This window comes from Phyllostomus hastatus, unplaced genomic scaffold (assembly GCF_019186645.2).
Source record: "Phyllostomus hastatus isolate PE091 unplaced genomic scaffold, TTU_PhHast_1.1 phas_scaffold_501, whole genome shotgun sequence".
NCBI lineage: Eukaryota > Metazoa > Chordata > Mammalia > Chiroptera > Phyllostomidae > Phyllostomus > Phyllostomus hastatus.
In genome coordinates this window covers 71,475,784-71,497,511 of record NW_025334033.1, presented here as the reverse complement: position 1 = coordinate 71,497,511, position 21,728 = coordinate 71,475,784, and the positions used below count along the sequence as shown (strand labels likewise).

The window sequence follows — 21,728 nt, the reverse complement described above, 5'->3', positions numbered from 1 at the left end:
GCTGGAGCCTGGGAGGGGTCAGTGAGGGGGAGAACCTTCTAGACAGAGGCCTCCGGTGGGAGGTCCGTGTTGATGGAGCAGAGAGGGGTTGAGAGTCACTCCCTCGCAGCCGGCGGGGAGGAGCTGCCCGCCTGGGGCTGGGCGGAGTCACAAAGCCCGAAGTCGCCCACCTGGCTCCCTGCTCTCCCTGCTGCTGCAGAGGGGCGGGGGCTTCCGTCCCCACGGAGGGCTCGAGGGCGGTCACCTGTAAATCAAGGCCCACCTCCTTTCTGCAGAGCAAACGGACCAACCTGAAGAAGCCTAACTCGGAGCGCACGGGCCGGGGGCTGCGTGTCCGCTTCAGCCCACTGGCGCTGCTCCTGGACGCCTCGCTGGAGGGGGAGTTCGACCTGGTGCAGAGGATCATCTACGAGGTGAGCTGGGCGCAGCGGCCGCCCCTGCACTCCCCCACTCCCCGTCTGCAGGGCGGGGCTCACACACCCTGTGTCCCAGGTGGAAGACCCCAGCAAGCCCAACGACGAAGGGATCACCCCCCTGCACAACGCCGTGTGCGCTGGCCACCACCACATCGTGAGGTTCCTGCTGGACTTCGGCGTCAACGTGAACGCCGCAGACAGCGATGGCTGGTGAGCCCCGCCCACTGTGCCGGAGGGAAATGCAGAGTCTCGACCACGGGGCGTGGGGGGGGCCCAGGGTGCCACCTTTCCTCCCGTGCTTCCCAGCATAAGCCCAGCTTTGTTCTCTGGAGCCTGTTGGTAAGGGCACAGCTGTGGTTTGCTCTGGTGGCCAACTGTTAACGTGGAAGCTGCGTGCACTGCAGCCGCAACTCACAGCTGTGTGTGAGCAGCCGGGTCGTCTGTGGTTGGCATAAGGCTCGTGTGGGCCACTGCGGGGCCCTGTGCCCCTGTGCAGGCTGTGGCCACCTGCAGGGGCCGTTGCCAACTTCAGGCAGCTGTCCGCTCTGCTGTGTTGGAACACCTGGGTCTCTCCCTGGTACAATACACGTAACTCGTACCATCGTGGCCACTGGAAGGGCCACGTCAGCAGTGGGCAGTCCCTGCACGCTGTAGTGCGGTGAACATGTGTTTCACAGGCCGTTCCACGGGCCACACCACGCCCCCCTCAGGAGCTCACAGGAGCTCAGGACAGCTCCTTAGGAGAAGTCACACCCAAAAAGGGACAGCCCAGAACGTGGAGGCTCTGAGGCGCCGTATGGGCTTGGCTGGCCTCAGCGGCACCTTCCCCCCGACCCCTCGCAGGACGCCGCTGCACTGCGCCGCCTCCTGCAACAGCGTCCACCTCTGCAAGCAGCTGGTGGAGAGCGGCGCTGCCATCTTCGCCTCGACCATCAGCGACATAGAGACGGCCGCAGACAAGTGCGAGGAGATGGAGGAGGGCTACATCCAGTGCTCCCAGTTCCTGTACGGTACGTGGGCCCGGGCCTCCCGGCGCGGTGTGACGTGCGGGCACTGCGCCGCTGCTGGGCCGGGCCGCGCCCGAGCCTGACCTCAGGGGCAGCCCGGTCGTCAGGCGGATGAGGCCTCACTGTCCACAGGCTCTCTCCTGAGGTGTGTCTGAACACCCGTGCTGGCGGGAGCCCCTTCCCTGCCTCTGTGCAGAGGCAGCCCCTCTGGGCCGCAGAGCAGGGTGCGCGGGCAGTGCCGTCCACACCCCTCCAACCCCCCCCGGGAGGCTCCCGGGACCTGCGGCGGGGCCAAGGGCATCCAGGGTCAGGCCGGGGCGGTGACCACGGTGAGGGGCCCGTCCGGTCTTAGCGAAGCTGCTGCAGTCGGCTCAGCCGCTCGGGGGCCAGAGCGGCTGTCTGCAGGGAGCCTGTCATCTGCACCGGGCAGGGGCCTGTGGGCCCAGCCCTCTGCTGGACCCCAGAACAGGCACTGCCCCTCAGCTCCAGCTGCGAGCACCGAGGTGGCAGAAGCCTGGGGAGGCCCTTTGGGGGACAGTGGCTGCCGAGTTGGGAGGGGCAGTACCCGGGTCATCAGCATGTCCGGCCTTCCGTGGGATCCCCGTGGCGGCTCCCGGGCGTGGACTGGCCCCTTCGCTGCCGTGCGTGTGTGCCTCCTGCCCTCTGGGAGCCACATGTTCGGTCCCTGGCTTTGGGAGGTTTGCTCCAGGTGGGGTTGTTTCACCCCCCGACATGCCTCTGGGGCAGTGTCCCTTTGCCTCTGGACGCAGGGCCGCGGTGAGTGGCAGGGCCTTCCTGCTGGGGCCTAGAAAAGACTGTCACCAGCAGGCCATGGGCGGCGCTGGGCCTGGCCTCCGACCCCTCAGCCCTCGGCCTCACTGGGCTGCCCGGGCACGGCAGCGTGTTGGTCGGGTCCCGCGGCGGGCTCAGCAGCCGCGCCTGCAGAGGCCTGACCATGCGCTGTCCCACCCCAGGGGTGCAGGAGAAGCTGGGCGCGATGAACAAGGGAGTGGTGTACGCCCTGTGGGACTACGAGGCCCAGAGCAGTGACGAGCTGTCCTTCCACGAAGGAGACGCCATCACCGTCCTGAGGCGCAAGGACGAGAACGAAACCGAGTGGTGGTGGGCTCGGCTGGGGGACCGCGAGGGCTACGTGCCCAGAAACCTGCTGGGGGTGAGTGCCCTGCCCGCCTCCCGGGTCTGCCTCCGCGCTGCTGCTGCTGCTGCTGCTGCTGCTTCCCTCCGGCCTCTGCTCCCGAGGCCTGCACACTGGGCGGCGTGGGGCCCAACCCGCTGGGGGGCCTGGGCCCGGGGCTGCCCTGCTCCACGCCTCGGCACCCTCTGCAAATTCGTGTGTGTGCCGAGTCGGCCCTGGTCACAACGCTCTGAGGCCCAGAAATGCCCTTGGGGGGGAGGGGTGCGCGTCTGGGCCCACTCCAGCCCTGCAGCCGCCCCCGCCTCGGTGGGGCTGGCAGAGCCCTCGCTCCAGAAACGCGAGCACTGTGCCCGGCCAGGCACCTGCCCGGGGGGACGGACCGTGGCCCGTGCTGTACGGGTGGCACCTGGTGCTGTGGGAGGGAGGGGTGCGGACTGGGGCGCACGGTGTGTCCTCGCCTCGTCCTGACGCGTCTTCCCGGCTCCCCAGCTGTACCCTCGGATCAAACCCCGCCAGCGAACGCTCGCCTGAGCCTCCCGCTGGAGCAGCGCGGGGCCGGCCATCCCCGAGGAGCCGCTGCCGGGGAGGCGGGGGCCGAGGGGCTCTCGTGGTACCCACGGCGCAGGCAGCCCCACGACGTGAGGCCCTGCAGGCTCTAGGTGAGGCTGGGTCTCCACCGTCGCCTCTGGGGACCGGACTCCGCCAGTCACTGTAAACCCAAATAAATGCCCAGCTTCCTGAACCGCCCCCGCTGCCCACAGAAGCCCTAGACTTAACCCCTGGTTGGTTGCCAATGAAGACAAACGCCCTTACTGACGCGCCCCGCGGCCGCCCCATTCTCCACGTCACTCACCCAGCAGTGAGACTGCACAGCTGCCCTGGGGTCACAGGCCCGCGGGAGCCCTGCCGTCGGCTACTGCACGTCCCAGACACCCACCGTCCCGTCCCGTCCCGTCCCCCCTGCACCCAGGTTTCCCCTCCCGTTACCAGAGGAGGCCTGTAGGGGGCCCCTGTCCAGTGGTGGTCCTGGTGCGGGGCCCCACTTCCTGTTCCGGCTGGTGGTGCTGGGCTGGACTTCCGAGTCCCCGGGCACGAGAGCCCTTCAGACCGAGTGGCCTGTGGCCAGGAGCCTCGGCGCAGCACCGTCCCCTCCTGTGCTCACAGCTGCCTTCTCCGCAGCCTCCTGCCGCCCAGGTGATTCTTACGCTCTCGGGGCCGACGCCGTTCCGAGGGCAGGCAGACCCTGCGGCCCACGGGCCAAGGAGCCTGAGGTCGGGCATTCGGGGTGGCACAGACATGGGGGCTCCTGCTGCACGTCAGGAGGGGCAGCCGTGGGGCACGAGGGTGGGGCTCAGCCGCCCCGTCTGGGCCAGCCGGGACGCAGTGACCCCTGTCCCCGTTCCGTACTTAGAGCAAGGCAGGCCCCTGACGTTGGTGGTACGCTCGGGCTTTCACGCACCGGAAGTGTTTTTGACTAGACCACTCGAGGGGACCAGAGACGTCGGAGGTGTTCTTCCTCTCAACCGAGTCCAGGCCGTAGGCCGTGTGCTCCGTGTAGGAGTCTGTGCACTCGGTGTGAGCGTGTGCGCGGAGCCACGGCTGTGGTCGGCTCTCTCTCCGCACTGACCGCACGGTGGTGGCGGCCCAGCCCCCGCCCGCGCCGTGTGAGTGGGCACAATAAACTGCTGTCTCCCCCGCGGCTCCGAGTCGTGTGGTCGTGTGTTCTGCCGCCGGGACGGAGCCATCGCAGGGACGCCAGTGGTCCGGACGCAGTGAGGCGAGGCCTGGTTCGTATTTTCAAAATAGGCTTTAATCAAGCTGTATATACAAACTGTTGTACAATTATTTTAATAAAGTGACATGGTTAGTGAAAAATACGAAACACAAAGCTGGCTCCTCGCCCGTAGTGAAGTATCAAAGGTCTGTCCGTGGCCCCAAAGTAGTGCTGTGGGGACGAGCCTGGGGTCTGGGCCGGGCCGGCCGCAGCGCAGACCGCCCCCCCGTGGGGGTTAATGCAGTGAGGGGCCAGGACCCACTAGTGAGCCTGGCGCTCGCACAAGCACGGCAGAGCTGACGCTACAAACAGTTCAGCGGTAGTGCAGGGGCCTCCCCCACCCCAGTTACGTGCCAACGAGAAAAGACGGGTCTAAAGCGGGAAGCTGTTGGGAGCGTCAACAAACAGCGTGCGTATTGCACTAGGTGGGCAAGCACGTCCCCTCCTCCAGGGTCGTCCCCTCCTCCAGGGTTGTGCCATCTTCCCAGCACAGGGGGCGCTGGGGAGCACACAGCGCTGGCTCCGCCCTGCCGAGTGGCCGGCCGGCCGGCCTGAGAGCAGTTACTGGTCCCGAGATTCGTGGAGGAGCTTGGCCGCCTGCAAGGCAACCAGACGCAGAGAAATGGGACTGGCCCTGCGCTGCGTTGGAGCGGACGGAGGTGGACATCGCCCCAGCCGGGTGGGAGGTAGGGCTCGCCCTGGGGACGGGGGCCTGCCCTCACCTTGTGCATGGCCGCCAGCCAGGCCACGGACTGCCGCCTGCTGGCGCTGGCGTCCTCCCCTGCAGTCAGCTTCAGCTGCGTCACGCCCTCTGACCCCGGCGCTGAGTACTGCAGGGACATGCCCGTGGCCCGAGTGTTGCCTCCTGAGGGAGGAGACGGGTCAACAGGCTCAGCCGCCACCAGCCTGGGGGTGGGGGCCCGTGCTCGGGAGGCACCCAGGCCTTCCGGCAGACACCCACCACCAGGTGCACAGGGTGGGAGAGGAAGTCTCCTGGCCCGGGGACAAACAAGTCACGTTATGCTGCCGACAGCCAAGAGGGAGACGCAGCTGCACCTCCTGGGTATGGGGTTCCTGCCACCAAGAAGGCCAACAAGGCAGCCCTGGGCTCCAGCCGCACCTGCCTGCACCTGGGCAGAGGCCACGCGGTCACTGCCACCTACTCCGAGAACCAAGGGCGCAGCCGGGGGGCCTGACCTTGCACACAAGAGGCTTAGCACTGCAGGAGCCGAAGTGCTGCCACCCAGGTCACCAACCCAGGGGGCCAGCCGCCAACCCAGACACTCAGCTCCCACGAAGGTGCCACAGGGGGGACAGGCCTGCTGGGACACCGCCCACCTCGGCAGGGACCAGGTGCTCAGTGACGGCACACTTCCCATACCGGCCCTGAGAGCCCCTGCTCAGGTCAGAGGGCAGTGGTGGCCAGGAAAGCCTCGTGGAGAGCAGGCCCCACAGCGCGGGCTCGGTGACGGGGCACCGTCAGGAGCGTGCGAGCAGGAACCACCTCGCGGTGCCACAGACCAGCGGAGGGGGCGCGCTCCGGCCGAGGGGCCTGCCCAACCCGAAGCCGCCGCCGCCGCCGTGAAGTGCCGTCCCCCAGCCTCCTGCGCTCCCGGCCCCAACCTCACTGCTGCCTCCGTGTCGGGCTGGCTTGTCCCTGACTCGGCTCCGGGCAGGAGTCCCCCATGCTCTGCCCACCTGTCAGGTTTACCGACACCTGTCTCCTCCCGCTGCTTCCACACTTTGCAACAGCCTGTCTGGCCAACAGAGCCGAGTACAGTTACTGCCTGGCCCCCGACAGGCCAGTGGGCCGCGCCCCTGGCTGTCTCCAGCTCAGGGGCCTGTTCCTGCGCCCCACCCCCATGGGGACACCGTGGTGGGGTTCACGGTTCTTGGAAAGCTTTCGGCAGAGCAGGGCCCACCAGGCTCCCTAAAGCACCACAAGGGGGGGGGTGGCGCTAGGAGCCCCTGCCCAGGGTCCTGCTGGGAAAAGAGCAGAGGCTCCTGGAGACCAGCTGGGGCTGTGACCTGGCCACCTCCCTGGCCTCGGGCTCCAAGGAGGCAGGCAGAGGGCCGCCTGGGCGGACCCCAGCCTCTGCGTGAGGGCCGATCTAACTGCCGGCCTGCACGGGCAACGGAAGGGGCAGAGGGGCTGGAATGCCGGCCTGGCCGGCTGCCTCCTCCAGACAGCTGGGGAGCCCGGGAGGCCGCAGGTCTCCCGGAGGAGTGCAGGGGGCTGGCCTCGGGCCAAGAGCGTGCTGTGAGGGCCCCCTACGCCCTGCTCCCCGACACCCCGGACTCGCTGCTCAGAGACAGCAGCAGAGAGAAGATGCTGCGAAGCAGTGCATGACACCCCCCGTTGGTCAGGAAAACGACCGGTGCGGCTCCCGCTGGGGTCTTCTCACTCAGGTTGGATGCCCGCGTCACGGACCCAGTCCTCTCTCTCAAACCAACCCAGAGACTCGAGCCACTGCTCCAGGGGGCCCTTGCCAGTCTCCCCCACCCCTGGCAGAAGCAGAGGAGGGGGTGCAGGGCCCCCAGCATGCTGCGAAGAGGGAGGCTGACCTTCCCAGGTGGGCTGGCTTCCCCGGAGGCCGTCACAAGTGTGAGAGTCTTTCTCTAGACAGGAAGGCAGGCAGGCAGGAGAGAAGGACAGTCAAAGCCCCTCAGGAGACAGGAAGCGAGACAGGTAAGTCCTGTGGGTTTCCAGTGCAAGGACGGCCACGGAGGCACGGAGGGTTAGCCAGAAAGATGCACACGGCTCGGAGCTCTGGAAGCTGGCCAAGGAGAAGGCCAGGAACTCGGCTGGCACAGGCCCCCGCCTGGTGCTGGGAGGGCCCCCCAGCTACGCTCCAGCCCCCGTGGCAGCCCCAGGGGTGCCGGCCGCACAAGGGAGAGGCCCTGCACGACCTGTGCGGGCGAACCTTCCCCAGTGCACACGCGAGGCCCCCAGCGAGCTCCTTAAGCCACGGAGGGAAGCCAGCCCAGCGAGGACGACGGGCCGGCTCCCGGCCTCCTGCTCGGCCCAGGGCAGGTGCGCTCACCTGCAGGTGGGGGGCCTTCCGCGAAGGTCTGCACGGTCGAGATGCGTGCGATCTCGACCTCGTGGTGGCCGTCCCCGTCCAGCAGCAGGAACCTGCCGGACAGAGGCGCCCGCACACGTTACCCGCAGGCCCCGGGGCACAGGCTGCCGGGGCCCGGCGGACTCTGCCTCTTACCTCTGGTTGCTGGAGAGGCGACAGACCATTGTCTCCGACTTCCCTGAGTTTCCAAACGTCACCAGGAAGGTGGCTCCTTGGGGCACAAACGCAAGCATGAGAGCACAGCCTGCTCCTTGCCCAGTCACCGCTCCCGCCAGGCACAAAGCGAGGGGCGTGACAGCCGTGCTCCAGGGCCCCTCGCGGGGGCGGGAGGGCCAGTCCTTCAGGGGAAGGCGCAGGGGACGCCGTCCCAGAGGCCCGGCTCAGAGCGCTGACCGTCCCCCCGTGCGCTGCAGGAGCCGCCAGGCCGAGACCCGAAGACGGGCGGGCACGCACCTGCCCCCCACCCCCCTCTGCCCCCAGCCAGGAGAAACTGCAGGGCAGGCAGGCCAGCTGCCCAAGGCCCCAGGACCCCGTGCCAGCCTGCAGGTCCCCACCCACGGAGCCTCCCAGGACCCACGGAGCCTCCGAGCTGGTGGCCCCACACCCAGCAGAGGGAGACCAACGTTTTAGGCCGCGTGTGCCTCTGGAGAGGGGGCTGGCTCCACACCTGCTCCTGTGGGGGCCCAGGCGGCGGAGGGCGAGCCAGCCCCGTGGAGAGGCAGCCACAGACACGGCCAGCCGGGGCCGGCGCCACCGCTGCCCAGCGGGCCGCTTACCGCTCTGCAGCACGCGGAGCTGCTTGTCGTAGAACTCGGCCTCCTTGCGCGACACCAGGGCACAGGCGACGCACTGCCGCACGGGGTCCACGAAGCACATGCGCCGCAGCGCCACCTTCTGGCCGCAGCACTTGTCGCAGAAGCACTTCCCACAGCGGCGGCAGTGGTGCTGGGGGGCGGGGCGGAGGGGGCAGGGCAGTGAGCGGGGGACACACGCACCTCTCCAGAGGGGCCCCGGGTCCTGCTGCTCGGGGCCAGGACGCCCACCTGCACACTGCACCCCAGCCTTGCTCAAAGCAGGACGCCCCCGGGGCACTGACCCTGCCAGCGCCCGCAGGGTCACGGGGGTGCAGGCTGCACGCGGGCTCCTGAGCTCTTAGGCAGGCGGCCCACCCGGGCCCCTCCCACCCAGGGCCTCAGCTCACCTTCCTGGTGAGGAAGTCAAACTTGGCGTCACACTGCATACATCTCGGGCACTAGGAGAGAGGGGACAAGCGTCAGGACCCGCACTGAGGACGCTGGCATTCGGGCCCGCGGCTCTGCTGGCAGTGGGCCCACGCAGGAGTCCAGTAGAGCCGGTGGGCAGGCGCTCCCTGCGGGCGGCGGGCAGTGCGACCCCGGCGGAGGGACAGCTGTCGGGACTGGGCCTCGGCGGGCCTCGCGCCGCAGCCCAGCACCGGGCGCCTGGTCTGAGCTTTCCAAGGTACCGTGACCTCCTCTCTGCTCTGCAGCTGCTCGGCTCTGGACGTGGGCCGGGTCTGGCCCTCCCGGCCCTTCCAGAACCACGGGCAGTGCCCCCACCGGCCTCAGGCGCCGCCTGTCTGCTCACCTTGCTGCCACCGCTGCCGCTGCCGCCCGCGCCCAACCCGCCTGCCCCCCTTTCAGGCTGCAGTGTGACAAAGGAACACCCTCCCACTGGCTGGTCCCCGGTTCTCACACTAGACCGTTTCTTAGTTAGGTTCCTCAAAAAACAAGTGCCGTAAGGCATAAGAGTCAGTTTTTTACATACACGGACTGACACATCTCTACTGAGGGACAGTTCTTTCTGAAGAGCGAAAGCAGGACTCTGCACAGCACACACTGAGCCTCCGCCCCCGGGCCACCACTGAGAGGGCCCCTGGGGGGTGGGAAGCTCAGCTCTTCACCGCGCGCAGCGCAGGCATCGTCCCACGGCTCGGAGCACAGCAGGGGCGGACCCTGGAGACCACCACATCCCAGGAGCTCGGTGGGGCCCCCGCTGGGGCCTCTCAGCAGCAGCTCCTGGGCAGCAGAGGGCTGTGGGTCCCCTCAGGACGTGAACTCGCCCGTGACCTGAGACCCCCCTTCAGTGTTCTGGGGAGTGTGCTTCGAAGAACCCCCTTTCCGCGTGACTGGACCAAGACTCAGAGATGCCACTCGGCACCTCGGACGAGGCCGGCCCGACCCCCACTCTGCGCCTGGCTGTGCCGAGTGCCCAGGCGCCCGGCTCACCGGGCTCCAGTCGGCTCCCTCCCACGTGCCCCTGAGCTGTGACCACCTTGGCCCGAGATGCTGACCCGGGGACGACGCAGCCCCTGATCCGCTGTTGGGGCGCAGCACAGCACCCCCACTTGCTCTCCTCTGCCTGATCTTGGGGCCCTTGCAGGCCAGGGTGGCAGAGCCCCCCCGCCAGGAGCACACCCCCCCCGCCCCTGCCCCCGCAAGGAGCCTGGGGAATGACGTCCACACTGTTGTCTGGATCGGCTGTTTATTGGGCCCCCTTGCGCGCTCTCCCCGGAGCTCTGCGCCACCCCCCCCCCCGTCACCGTGGTAGGGGTGCCCAGGGTGGGGACAGGAAGAAAAGGGGTGCACAGCTGCGTGGGTGGGGTGTAAGGGTAACAGCGTTTGGCTGCTTGTGACCAGTCCCCAGGGCGCGTGGGCGGACAGCAGGCCCCATGGCCACTTGGACGGCAGTCGGTCTGTCTCTCGGCCCCCAGAGCACTCCCAGTCTCCTCCTGCCCAGGCTCCTCCTGCCCAGGCACGTGCCCCGACCGGGAATCGAACCGGCGACCTCCCCGCTCCACAAGCGCCCGGGGGCACAGACCACATAACCCTCTGGGTACACTCTAGAGAAGCGGCCCCCAGCTCCTTCTGGCGCCAGAGCACCCCAAGCTGCAGGCTGCTGCAACAGGACAGTAGGAAGCCGGGGAAGTTCCTGGGCGAGTGGAACGGGGGACAGAGGAGAAGGTTGAACACGGCCAAGCAGCCTGAGCGACTGACGGACAGCCGGCGGGGAACCACAAGACCTTGCCTCCCTGGCCTAGGACACGGAGAGCAGAGGGGTTACAGCCCCCCCCCCCCCATGCCCCAGTACAGAACACGCGGCCTCCCTGGCCGTGAACCACGGGGTCTGGGAGGAGGGGAGGGCTGGCGCACGGGAGCGGCAGGTAGCAGGGGCGACGCTGCTGGCTCCCTGTCGGGCCCCCCCTCACTCCCGAGAGACACGGCACAACGGTGCTCCCCTGGAATTTCCCCTCCCAGACCCCCGAGCCCCCTCCGTGTGACTTGCTTCTGAAAGCTCAAGGGAGGGTGGGCATCCAGGTGCTCCCTGAGAGGCCGCCACCTTCTCAGACTGATGGCCTCTGGGATTAATAAAAACACAGAATCTGGTCCCCGCCCTGGCTGGGGTGGCTCAGTGGACTGAGCGCTGGCCTGCGAACCAGAGAGTCACTGGTTTGATTCCCCATCAGGGCACACGCCTGGGGGGCTGCAGGCCAGGTCCCCGGTAGGGGGCGCACAAGAGGCAACCACACACGGATGTTTCTCTCCCTTTCTTTCTCCCTCCCTCCCCCTCTCTCTAAAACTAAATAAAACCTTTAAAAAGAAAAGAAAATTCAGTCCCTGTCTCGGCTTTTTGTCCGAGCGGGGACCGGCAGCAGGGGCCCTGCCGTCGGTTGCCCTACAGTTTCACTATGGACTCATGCAGACACACCCCCCCCCAAACTCCCAACACTTTCAGGGATGTCCCCTCGGGCCCAAGCCAGTGACCTGGCCCAGGGTCAGGCACCCCGTGGCACGCCCGGCCTCGGACTGGCCCAGGAAGGCACAGCCACGTGACAGGTGGGGGGGTGAGCGCGAAGCTCGGGGACACGGGGACACTGGTCCGTGCCCCTCCTGCCACGCCCCACCTGGCTCCACCGCGCGGTCCGCACCACCACAGGCGACCTACTTCTCCCAAGTGGGCGTCTCCACGCGGGGTCATCTCCCCCACACCTTGGCCCCGACGTCCCTCAAACTCCGAAGGGGCGGAGCGCGTCCGAGTGCGTGCCGCTGGGCGCCGCGGGGACGCATCCTTCCTTCTGACCGCGGAGAGAAACTTCTGTGGGGGAGGGGCGCGCCGCCGGATCCGAGCATTTCAACCCGACAAACAGTTTCAACAGTTTCGCAAGAGCTCTCCAGACGGCCTGGGCCGGACTCCAGCAGCGCCCCACCCCCGGGGACGACGACCATGACTTCCACCAGGAAGGCAGGGACCCAGCAGGGCGGGCGGAGGGAGTGCGCGCAGTCAGAGCTGGGCCCCTCGCCGCCCCCGACCCGGGGACCTGGCCTCTGTGGAAACCAGGCACGGCCGAGCCCGCACTCCCACACAGCCGCAGGGCCGCGCAGCAGGGCCGGTCGGAGGGAGCCGTGTCTGGAGAGGCTCCTGGGGGCTGGGGGCTGGGAAGCTGCCCACACACACACTGGCCTGGCCTGCAGGACACGCCCGGGTGACGCCCACCAGTCCCTGCTGAGGTTGCAGCCCCTCCCCCACGGTGGCAGAAACCAGTTGGCCTCCTCCCAAGGCACTTGGTGACATTTTGGCGTCCTGATAAGTGACATCTGCCCGCTCCCTCCCGGTGGCTGTCAGGTGAACTCTGGGACACGCACTCGTGAGAACAGTCACGTTTGCCATTTCTCCCTTCAATGCTCCTTCACCAGCGCGAGCCAGGCAGGCACTCGGGGACAGGAGCGTTCCGTGCAGAGTTCAGAGCAGAGGCGCCAGGGGCAGAAGGGCGGGAAAGAAAGGGCACAGCAGGGTGACCAGAAAGTCAGCGGCCTGGCCGGCTCAGTGACCACCCACTCCCCCTCATCACCCTGGTGGCCTGGAGCCGCTCCCACCCTCCCTGGGCCCCGGCCTCTCAACTCTCAGAACAGCCAGTGCCACCTACTGCCAGGCCTCCGGGCAGCAAGAGAGGGGGAGGGCGGGGACCTGAGGCGGCCCTGCCCCCACCAGCTGCCCCCACTTCACTGCCCGCTGCTTGAAAAGCACCTGATGTCATTCCCCTGCAGCAAGCCGGCCGCTGTAGCGGCCTCGCAGGGAGAGGGCTCCGCCCCCTGATGGTTTCACTCACGTGCGGGATGATAAACAGAAAGAGACGCGCAAAAACGCTCACACAGAACTCCCGGATACGAGCAGAAGGGCGGTTACCAGATGGGGGTGGGTGCGTCCAGAGAGGACACACGGAGTCAAATTCACGTGCGGACGCAGGAAGGGGCTAGACTTCGGCGGTGAGCGCACAGTGGCTTACAGAGTCCTCCTCCTGCAAAGCTGTACTCCCGGATCGAACACAATGTTTCCAACCGATGTTACCCCTACACGTTTACCCTGAAAAAGTCCAGGCACTTGGACGTCTCTCGGCCACATCTGACCTACAGGAACGCGAGCGGTCCTGCTGGCCGCAGCCTTCAGCCCGGGTTCATCGCTGGCGGATGACGGGCAGACGGGCGGGAGTCCAAACCCCTGGCGCCACACCAAAGGGCCTTCGGAAGGTGCCGCACCCACCCGCCAGCAGGGCAGCTCCCGCCTCCCCGCCCGAAGCCCTGCAGCCGCCGCGCCCCTGCCCCCCACCCCGAGCAGGCGCAGCTCCCCGGGCACGACGCGCTCCTGCTCCCCAGCGGGAGACTGCGCGCAAACGCCCCTCGCGCCCCGCGCCCGCCGGAGAAGTAACTCGGGGCTCCACTCCCCGGGGGTAGGGGACTGCAACTGGACTTCCATCGTCCCACCCCAGCAGCTCAACCGACGTCGCGGGACTCACAGATGCCCTCCAGCGGGCAGAGCCCGCGACACGTCGGGAGAGCGGGGCCGTGCGAGGGACACCGAAACTTGGCGGCGGGGGCAGGGCGAAAGGGGACTCTGAGCGTCCCGAGAGAGGGAACCAGGCAGAAGGCGGAGTGCCCGAGGCCCCGGGAGGGGTGAAGCGCGCGGCCAGCGGAGCCCAGGGACCGCCCAGGGGCGCGAGGCAGGGTGCCCGAGGGCGGCCCCGAGGGAACAGGGAGGGCGGCAGGAGCCAGAGGAGGGGCGTCGGGGAGGCGAGGCGGGCACGGGGAGCGTTTGCGGTGCGCGGACTGGGATCCGAGGTGAGGACTGGGGCGCCGGGGCGCGGACGGGGGTCGGGGCGCGGACGGGGTTCCGAGGCGCGCAGTCGGGTCCAGCGTGCGGACGGGGTCTGCGGCGCTCAGAAGCGGACGGGAGGTTGGCGGGCGGCCGTGACCTACCTCCTTGTCCGGGACCCACGGCGGCTCCTCCAGGCCGAACGGGCTGCCGAAGGCGCGGTGCTCGGGCACCATGCGCAGGCCGCTGGGCGAGCGCACCAGCTTCTTGGCGTCGCGGCGGGCGGCCACCTCGGAGGACATGACGCCGCCGTAGAGCTTGCCCACCGCTCTCACTCGGCCCTCGCCCCGCCAATAGCCCCGCCCCGACCGCGTGGCTGACAGCGCCGGCTTCCAATAGGCACGTTCGTCCTGGAGCTCAGACCAATGGAAGTTCTGGATCCGCCCTGTCGTTGCTCTGTCCAATCTGCGCAAGGGCACCTCCCCTGCCACCCTACGGTCAGTCACCAATCGTCAGTGAGGGCCGGCCCAGGCACGCTCCGCCTATGTCAAGGCTATTGAGACTTTGGATTGGCCAGTCTGACTTCGACGTGACGAGGCTTCCTCTCTGATTGGACTACCCGGCGCGGGGCGCCTGGCGCTCATTGGAAGAGGAGGCTGCGAGGCGGGACGGCGCGAACCTTGGAGCGCGCGCCCGGTGGGAGCTGCTGGCCAGCGGGACCGAGGTGGGCCGCGGCTCAGGGGGGCGAGGGCGAGGCCGGGCGAAGGGCAGAGGGACAGCTGGGCACCGGCCCAGCGGGGCCCCGGGGGTGGGAAGGGGCCGGGGCTGGCGCGGCAGGACTCGTGAGCGGGGAGAAGGCTGTTGTCGGGGCTGGCACCCCGCGAGGGTGACGCCCGCCACAGCCCCTTCCTGGCCAGGACGGCAGCCCCAGGGCCGCGGGGGGCAGGTGCCCCCGGACCGTGCGAGGCCGGGGTGTTTTAGAGGAGACAGGGAGGCGTCAAGGTGGTGGGTGGACAACCACGGACACGGGCTGCGCCGAGGGAAGGGCAGGTGTGTGGCGGGAAGGTGGGCGCGCAGCGCTGCGCGGCCCATCCCGGCGGCCCAGGCTGGTGACCCGGGTCAGGGGAGCCTCTGGGGAAAGGGCGTGCTCAGAGCTATGGGGCAGGACGGATCGGGGACTGAAGGAGAAGGGAGAGGGCGGCCGGGGGGGCCTCCCGGGTCTCTGGTGAGAGCGCCCGCCCAGCAGCCGCAGGGCGGAGGAGGGCCCCCACCCCTGCCCCGCTCCCTCGCGCCGGTCTGGAGAGGGGGCCGCTCCCAGCGGGGCTGCACGCCCTGGGCAGGGCGGCCTCTGGGTGGCTGGGATTCGCGGAGTGTGGGGTGAGCAGCCCCGCTGCATTGCTCACAAGCAGGCCAGGAAAGCTGGGGGCGGGCAGCCCCGCCCTGAACGCCGACCCTGGAGTCCCGCGTCCCCCTGCTTCAGGTGGAACATGGGACCGGCCTGCTGGCCGGGAAATGCCCTGGCTGGGGCTCCGGAGCCTTGAGCCGGGGCAGAAGGGCAGCACCCGGATCCCCAGCTTCCTCCTGCCTTGCAGCTGCCTCCCAGGTGTCAGACCGAGTGGCCCCAGCTCAGGCTTCGGTCCCAGGCTCGGCCATCCTCCCCCCGGGGCCAGGCCTGTGCCTCCCGGACTGGGCTGTGCATGGGGGGGGCCGGTCCTTGGAGCTTCGAAAACCAGCCTGACGTCCGACTCACTGCAGCGCCACCGACTGTGTGGCCACCCCACCCGCAGTGCTGGGACCTGGGGGACCCGATGAGCCAGCGGGAGGCCCGGCCACATTAGGGTGGACGGAGCCCGCCCCGCGGGGGCGGGGGTCCCTCCCAGCCTCCATTCAGTGCACGGACTGGGCCCGGGGTCTGGGGGTCTCGGACTCCGAACAGCGGCCCTGACAGAGGCGTTGCCGCGGCCTTACCCCCCAGGGGTGTCCCTGCAGAGTGAAGCGGACGTGGGACCTGGCTGCTGCCGCCCCGCGCGCCTCCCCGGCGGTCGAGTGGACAGCGAGCGCGGCGGAGTTTGTGTCCCTGCAAGTGGGTCGTCTCCGTGGTCGGCCCCGAGAGATGGACTGGGATCACCTGGAGCTGAACCCCAGGATCGTCGCTGCGGTCAGGAAAGGTGCCCGCGTCGGCATGGGTGCGGGGTGGGCGGGTGGGCGCACAGGGGCGGCCAGAGCCGGTCTGCGGCCGTGAGTTCGAGCGTCCACTCTCGTGTCACCGCTAACTACCGCCCCGCACGTTTGTGTCGCCCGTGCACACCTGCCTGCGCCCACCCGAGTGTGGGCTTTGTGTGGACAGGCGCCGAGCTGGCCCCGGCCGGCCCTGGGCCTCCCCTCCACGCCCTCTCCCCAGGGGCCACGTGGGATCGGGCTGCGGGCTTTTCGGGCTTGTGTGCGTGCAGCCGAAAGCACTTTCTAAGAGTTAACTTTATTTGCCTTGAAGCAGCAAACACGCCGTGAGTCTCTAGCGGTTTTGCATTTACCTCCCACCCGAACGCCGAGCCCACAGCCTGTGGCCGGCGGCGGGGACAGCGGTTGCACGGATGTCCTGCAGGCCAGGCCGGCGGGCGCCCCGCCACTGTCGCCCAGCTGGCATGGCCTGGTCCCGCCGGCGCCCAGGAGTGAGCGTGGGGACAGAAGGGCCACCACGGAACCCGGGGCGGGTGGCCGTGTGCTTTCTTGTACCACCTTTCGTTTCCCCCAAAGTCAGTGGCTGCCCCTTCCCCACACGCTGCACCCCCCTCCCTGCACCCCCCCCCCTCCTGCGGGTCCCGCAGGCTCCGGCTCTTTCCCCAACGCCCGGGGTGGGGCGGACGGCTCGCCCACCTGTCTCCTGGGTGTGCACCCCCAGCTCAGCCCAGGGTGTCCCGGGACCCCTTTCACACCCCCTCCCGTGGCCTCTGTCCGGGACGCCCCCGCACGAGGGCGGGGCGCTTCAGAGGGAGCCCGGGGGGAGGGGGGGGTGGCGGGCTCTCAGGGCTGCTCCTCCGGCCGCAACTGGGTTCCGGTTCTGGTTCCGTGGAGGGCGAGTCAGCCCCTTTGCTCCCCCCTCCGAGCAGCCCGACTCCGCGGGTCCTGACGGGAGCATGGGGGGGGGCACGCGGGTTCGAGGTGGTTCCTGACAAATCTGGGCCGACGCTCCCTGACGCCATCTGTCCCCTTTCTGTTTGGTGGTTTCCTCTCTTTGCCTTCTTCGGGCTGGCTGGACACGTTTTAGCGTGTTTCTTACTCGTTCCGTTTTTTAACTCCTCACCCAAGGACACGTGTACTGACTGACGTGAGCGACATCGACCTGCTGCCTCCCGTGCACCCGGCCCGGCCCGGGCCTGCGGCCTTCGGGTGCGCGGGGCGGCGCTGCAGCCCGTCCCGCTCCCACGCGCCTGCGCTGCCCCAGCCCACAGCTCGCTCCTTCACCCGCCTCCCGAGGGACCAGGCCCCGCGGACACCGCACCCCGCAGCCCTCCCCACCCTGCAGGCGCCCACCGACACCCTGACGCCCGAGCACCACCTTCCCTGTCCACCCCACTAGCCACCCCTGCCACCCCACGGCTGTCCTGACCGGCCGGCCCGGGGGGGGGGGGATGTGTGGGCACCCCTCCCTCGGGTGTGGTTTTCTGGCGGCGACGTGGGGTGGCCGTGGCTCGGGGCACCCGGCTGGCAGCTGCAGAGCAGGGCGGCCCCCAGGCCCCTCCCTCCGGCCCCTCCCCCTTCAGGACCGTCGGCGCGGGGAGCAGGTGCACCTGGCTCCTGCTGCCGGGTCCCCAGAACTGGAGACGGCGCCGCTCCCCGGTCTGGCCGCCCCTGACGCGTCTGTGTGGTTTCAGCCAAACTGAGGTCCGCGCGGGACGTGCTCCGCTTCTCCGGGCCAGACCTGCAGAGGCTGACCGGCCTCTCGGGCCCCGACGTGCAGCTCGTGCTCAGGACAGTCTCCCGCCGCCTGCGGGGGGGCAGCGTCCTCACAGGTGGGCGGGCAGCTGCGCTGTGCCCGGGGCCCCGGGGCCCTCCTCCTCGCCCCCGCCCCCGCAGCTCCGCTCTGGGCGGGGGCCACGGGCACAGCCTCTGCTGAGGGGCACGGGGGTGGGCCCTCGACCCAGGGGTCAGTGCTGGGACCCGAGGAGCAGGGCCGAGGGGCGCAGGCAGCGGGAGGGCGTGGCCACCGGGCAGAGCCCTGCAGCGGGGAGGGGCCTCCTGGCCAGAGGGACCTACCTGGGTTCAGGCAGCGACCACCTCCTCGTGCCCTGGCCCCGCCCCTGCCCGCGCATGGGCCCAGCACCTGATGCTGCGCCCTCCCCAGCACTCGACCTGCACCGGCAAAGGGACCGCTTCCCGGAGCAGCACCAGCGCCTGAGCTTGGGCTGCCCGGTGCTGGACGGGCTCCTGGGCGGCGGGCTGCCCCTGGACGGCATCACGGAGCTGGCGGGCCGCAGCTCGGCGGGGAAGACCCAGCTGGCACTGCAGCTCTGCCTGGCGGTGCAGCTCCCACGGCGGCACGGAGGCCTGGAGGCTGGTGAGTGGCCGCCCCTCTGGTGGAGGGGGGGCGTCCAGTCCAGTCGGCTTTCTGGGTCAGGCTGTGTTCTTGGCCGCTGCCCATCGGGGCCGGCCGGCTCCTGTAGCTGGTGTCTCTTTCTTCACGTGGCCCGAGGCCCCGCCCCACACGGAGCCCGAGGTCCCCGGCTGTGGGGGACGCCGCCCGCCGACCCCCGTGTCACTGCCACGTCTGGGGACCACAGCCCCACTCGGGCCTCTCCCTGGTGGGCTCTGCTTCCGCCCGGCGGGGGGTGTGAGGCCGGGCCCCTGGTGCAGGCAGGTGCCCGGGTGCCCAAGCACCCTCTGCTGGATGGACTCCTTCCCCGTCAAACTGTCCTGGGGCCTGGGCCGAAACCAGTGCCGTCCACGCCCGGGGTCACAGCGACGGCCCCGGGGCCTCAGCTGCTGGCACTGCCTGTGTTTCAGCGGCCGCGGCCCAGACGGTGTTGACCGGAGGCTGGGCCTCAAGGGGGGGACGGGGGCCGGCAGGGCCCCGAGGGGACACTTCCCAAGGCCCGGGCCCTGCGGCTCCCCAGGGGCCGTGTACGTCTGCACGGAAGACGCCTTCCCCGACAAGCGTCTGCAGCAGCTGATCGCCCTGCAGCCGCGCCTGCGGACGGACGCCCCGGGGGACGTGGTGGGCACGCTGCCGTTCTCGGACCGCATCTTCGTCGAGCACGCGGCCTCCGTGGTGAGTGGCTGAGGGCGCACGCTGCCCTCGCCGGCGCAGGGACCCCGCTGCACGGGCCCCGCGTCCGGGCGTCCCCTGTCGACCCTGCGCACAGGGGCAGCGAGGGGCGCTGCCCTCAGACCGCGGGCGGCCTGGCTGGCCCTGGCCGGGGGGGGCGGCCTCTCCCGCAGCCCGGCTTCCGCTGCCCGAAGAGCCATCACAAAAAGAACGTCACTCGAAGGCATATAAACTTTTAATTAAAAAAAAAAATTTACAATAAAATACATCCTCACACGCAGGGAAGGAAGGGGGGGTGGAGGCGGGGCCTCCCGGCCCGCCCAGCAGCGCGGTGGTCGGTGTGACCGTGGGGCCCGTGCACGGGGCCCCGGGGGCGGGAGGAGGTTAGTGCTGCGGCGCCCGCGGCGCTCCAGGGCCCTCGGCCTCGGCCCCTGGGCCCGGCTGTCACGGGGCGGCTGTGGCCTGGCAGGAGCGGCGTGGTCCCGCGTCCTCCGGGGCGATGCAGCTTCACTGCGAGAGGCGGCGGCAGGTCAGGGCCAGGCCACCAAGACCCGAGGCCTTTCTACGCTTTGCCCTGGACCCAGCTCCGGGGGGAGCAGGCCTGCCCCTCCCACTGGGCATCTACCTGGTTGCTGGGGGCTGGTCTCCCTGCCGGGCCCCCGGGTGTCCTGGCCCCACCCGCCCCTGGTGCCCAGAACCGCCTACTGGGCCGGGGAGCAGGACTCACGTTGACGGCGTCCTCCAGCCCGCTGCCGCCGCCGTCCTGCCCCAGGGGCTCCCCGGTGTACGCCCTGGGGACGGAGCACAGGGCGGAGTTGCACTTCCGGATGAGGCACCACACGGGACAGCCCTCAGGCACTGTAACGGGGCGGCCAGGCTCTGCTGCCCCCCACCCGGGACTGGGAGGACGGGTCTGGCAGGGTGGGCTGGGCCAGCTCGGGGCACCTGCGGGCCCGTCCCGGCCCCACGCCTGTCCCACCGTGCCGCCTAGCCAGGGCCTGGGGTCTCCCGTCCCAGGCAGGGCTGGGTGTGGGACCTCCCGCCTGCGTCTGCCGGGCGCAGGGCCACCCCGGGTGCAGCCGACAAAGGCCCAGCGCCGGGGGTGGCCACAGCCCCGGTGGTCACACCGTGGCCCTGAGGGGAGCGAGGGGCCCCCACCGGGACTCGGGACCCAGGACCCAGGACCCAGGATGGGGAGGACGTGAGGGGTTCCTGGCACACGGCGGGGGGGGGGGGGGGGTGTGGACGGCGCAGGTGGTGACAGCCCCGCCCCGGGCCCACAGGACTCGCTGCTGGACTGCGTGCGCAGGAGGGTGCCCGCGCTGCTGTCGCGGGGCGCGGCCCGCCTGGTGGTCATCGACTCCGTGGCAGCCCCGTTTCGCTGCGAGTTCGACGGGCCGGCCTCCGCACGCCGGGCCCGGGCGCTGCAGGCGCTGGGGGCCTCGCTGCGCGGGCTCAGCCAGGCCTTCCGGAGCCCGGTGCTCTGCGTCAACCAGGTGAGCCGCCCACCTCGCCCGCCCCTCACCCCCTCCCTGTGACGCTCTGCCGCTGACCCCCGTCTGACCCCCAGGTGACGGAGGCCGTGGAGGAGGACGCAGCGCTGGGACCGCTGGGGTGAGCGGGGGCCCTGGGCGGGTGGGGGCGGGCGGGGGGCCCCGGTGCCGGGAGTGACGTGCGTGTGTCTCCCCTCAGGGCCCCGGGGGAGCGCCGGGCCCCGGCCCTGGGCATCGCCTGGGCCAACCAGCTGCTCCTGAGACTGATGGCCGACCGGCGCCGCCCTGAGGAAGCCGGGCTGGGCCAGCCCGGCCGCACCCTCAGGGTGGTCTTTGCCCCCCACCTGCCCCCCTCGTCCTGTTCCTACACCATCAACCCCGAGGGGGTGCGCGGGACGCCCGGGACCCAGTCCGGCTGACGCCGAGAGCGCCCGTCTGGGCAGAGCCCCCCCAGTGCCAGGGCCCCGGGGCCCCGTCTGCATGGTGCCCCCGGGTCGGGGCCTCCGGGAGGGGTCAGGGCCTCCGGGAGGGGTCAGCGCAGACGGCCTGCCAGAACGCGTGTCCCCTGGGGGGTCCCCCTCCCCCACTGGGCCGGCCCCACAGGGCACCCACTGTGTCCAGGAGCCCCGGGCCCCAGGGAGCAGCAGCGCCCCCCTCCCCGTGGCTCCGGCCCAGCCCCTGGGAGGCTCCTCCCCCTCTGCTGTCCCTGCCCCCGCCCCTCCCGCCGTTGGTGCTGGCCTGTGGGGGGCTGGCCCGTCTGCGGAGACAGCACCGGTCCACCCGTCCACCACGCCTCCCCAGGCCTGGCCTGGGCGGTGGGGACATCAGCTCCAGCCTGGTGGGGCGTCCACTCTGACAGGCACATGGCAGGGCCACCTGCAGGGGCTGTCCTCCCGGATGAGAACAGACCTCCCGCTGGCATGGGCCCTGCTGCACCTGGGCACCAGCTCAGGGCACAGCAGCCCCGGTGCAGAGGACACAGCCTGTGTGCACCTGTGTGGGCAGAGCCAGCCGTCTTCACCCCTGTCCCCTCCCCACCCCCGTCCGGACCCCCCGTGATGCCTGGGCGGGGGCTGAGGAGGGGCTGGGACCGACACACGGCCAGCACAGCGGTGGCCCCTGGACCCATTCACGGTGACCAGCCCTTGGCCCTTGGAGACGGCCGTGCCCTCCCAGCCCCCAGAGTGACGGAGGCGCCAGAGACTCAGGGGCTTGGCCGCCCCCCGAGAACTGGGGCACAGCCGCCCGGGGCTGCTGCGGGCTCTGGGGGAGGGGCACATCCCTGTCACTGGCCAGCAGCCTGCTGCTCGGACACGGACCCAGGCAGGGCGGCCTGTCTGCAGGGCACCCCATTCCCACAGTGGCCCGGACCCTGTGGGGGGAGGGGTGGCGGGTGAGAACTAGGAGGGGTCGGAGCTTCTCGGAGACTTT

The 21,728-nt window shown here is 69.9% G+C and overlaps 4 protein-coding genes across 11 annotated transcripts in view; 2 read left to right on the top strand and 2 right to left on the bottom strand.

Annotated features, from left to right (window-relative positions):
* PPP1R13B (protein phosphatase 1 regulatory subunit 13B) overlaps positions 1-4,278 on the top strand; it is a 63,859-nt gene extending 59,581 nt beyond the window's left edge. The window contains exons 13-17 of the mRNA XM_045823696.1: positions 276-413; positions 493-626; positions 1,260-1,426; positions 2,398-2,597; positions 3,069-4,278. Of these exons, the coding sequence (XP_045679652.1) occupies positions 276-413; positions 493-626; positions 1,260-1,426; positions 2,398-2,597; positions 3,069-3,110 (681 nt within the window). The 3' untranslated portion in view covers positions 3,111-4,278. The remainder of the gene's footprint in view (positions 1-275; positions 414-492; positions 627-1,259; positions 1,427-2,397; positions 2,598-3,068) is intronic.
* Positions 4,279-4,367: 89 nt separating this feature from the next.
* ZFYVE21 (zinc finger FYVE-type containing 21) lies at positions 4,368-13,925 on the bottom strand. Of its 3 annotated transcripts, XM_045823711.1 has the most exons (8): positions 13,706-13,925; positions 8,638-8,688; positions 8,213-8,381; positions 7,572-7,647; positions 7,398-7,489; positions 6,919-6,972; positions 5,076-5,218; positions 4,782-4,950 (listed from the first exon to the last, which is right to left on the bottom strand). In XM_045823711.1, exons 1-8 carry the CDS (start codon positions 13,841-13,843, stop codon positions 4,915-4,917), a joined length of 759 nt encoding a protein of 252 aa, XP_045679667.1. In that variant the 5' UTR covers positions 13,844-13,925; the 3' UTR covers positions 4,782-4,914. The 3 variants fall into 3 exon arrangements, with proteins under 3 accessions (XP_045679668.1, XP_045679667.1, XP_045679670.1); XM_045823714.1 differs by lacking the exon at positions 6,919-6,972 and having other exon boundaries at positions 13,706-13,924; XM_045823712.1 differs by lacking the exons at positions 6,919-6,972; positions 7,398-7,489 and having other exon boundaries at positions 4,368-4,950; positions 13,706-13,924.
* Positions 13,099-21,621, top strand: XRCC3 (X-ray repair cross complementing 3). The gene is made up of 9 exons (XM_045823710.1): positions 13,099-13,567; positions 13,941-14,265; positions 15,531-15,709; positions 17,414-17,551; positions 17,884-18,096; positions 18,653-18,807; positions 20,088-20,300; positions 20,375-20,418; positions 20,497-21,621. The coding sequence occupies exons 3-9, from the start codon at positions 15,655-15,657 to the stop codon at positions 20,714-20,716; spliced, it is 1,038 nt and encodes a 345-aa protein (XP_045679666.1). The 5' UTR covers positions 13,099-13,567; positions 13,941-14,265; positions 15,531-15,654; the 3' UTR covers positions 20,717-21,621.
* The window catches only part of KLC1 (kinesin light chain 1), a 35,191-nt gene continuing 32,484 nt past the window's right edge, over positions 19,022-21,728 (bottom strand). For 5 of the 6 annotated variants that reach the window (XM_045823699.1, XM_045823697.1, XM_045823701.1 and 2 more), the window contains 2 exons: positions 19,532-19,595; positions 19,022-19,314 (listed from right to left, as the gene is read on the bottom strand). In XM_045823699.1, coding sequence (XP_045679655.1) covers positions 19,076-19,314; positions 19,532-19,595 — 303 coding nt within the window. In that variant the 3' untranslated portion in view covers positions 19,022-19,075. The remainder of the gene's footprint in view (positions 19,315-19,531; positions 19,596-21,728) is intronic. The other variant, XM_045823705.1, reaches the window with a different exon arrangement.

Coding starts and splice junctions, on each gene's coding strand:
- ZFYVE21 (XM_045823711.1), bottom strand. CDS start 13,843: ATGTCCTCCGAGGTGGCCGCCCGCCGCGACGCCAAGAAGCTGGTGCGC. Junction 8,689..13,705: donor CGTGGGTCCCGGACAAGGAG/GTAGGTCACGGC, acceptor CCTCTCTCCTAG/TGCCCGAGATGTATGCAGTG. Junction 5,219..6,918: donor AAGCCAGCCCACCTGGGAAG/GTCAGCCTCCCT, acceptor CTCCTCCCTCAG/GAGGCAACACTCGGGCCACG.
- XRCC3 (XM_045823710.1), top strand. CDS start 15,655: ATGGACTGGGATCACCTGGAGCTGAACCCCAGGATCGTCGCTGCGGTC. Junction 18,808..20,087: donor TCGAGCACGCGGCCTCCGTG/GTGAGTGGCTGA, acceptor CCGGGCCCACAG/GACTCGCTGCTGGACTGCGT. Junction 20,301..20,374: donor CGGTGCTCTGCGTCAACCAG/GTGAGCCGCCCA, acceptor TCTGACCCCCAG/GTGACGGAGGCCGTGGAGGA.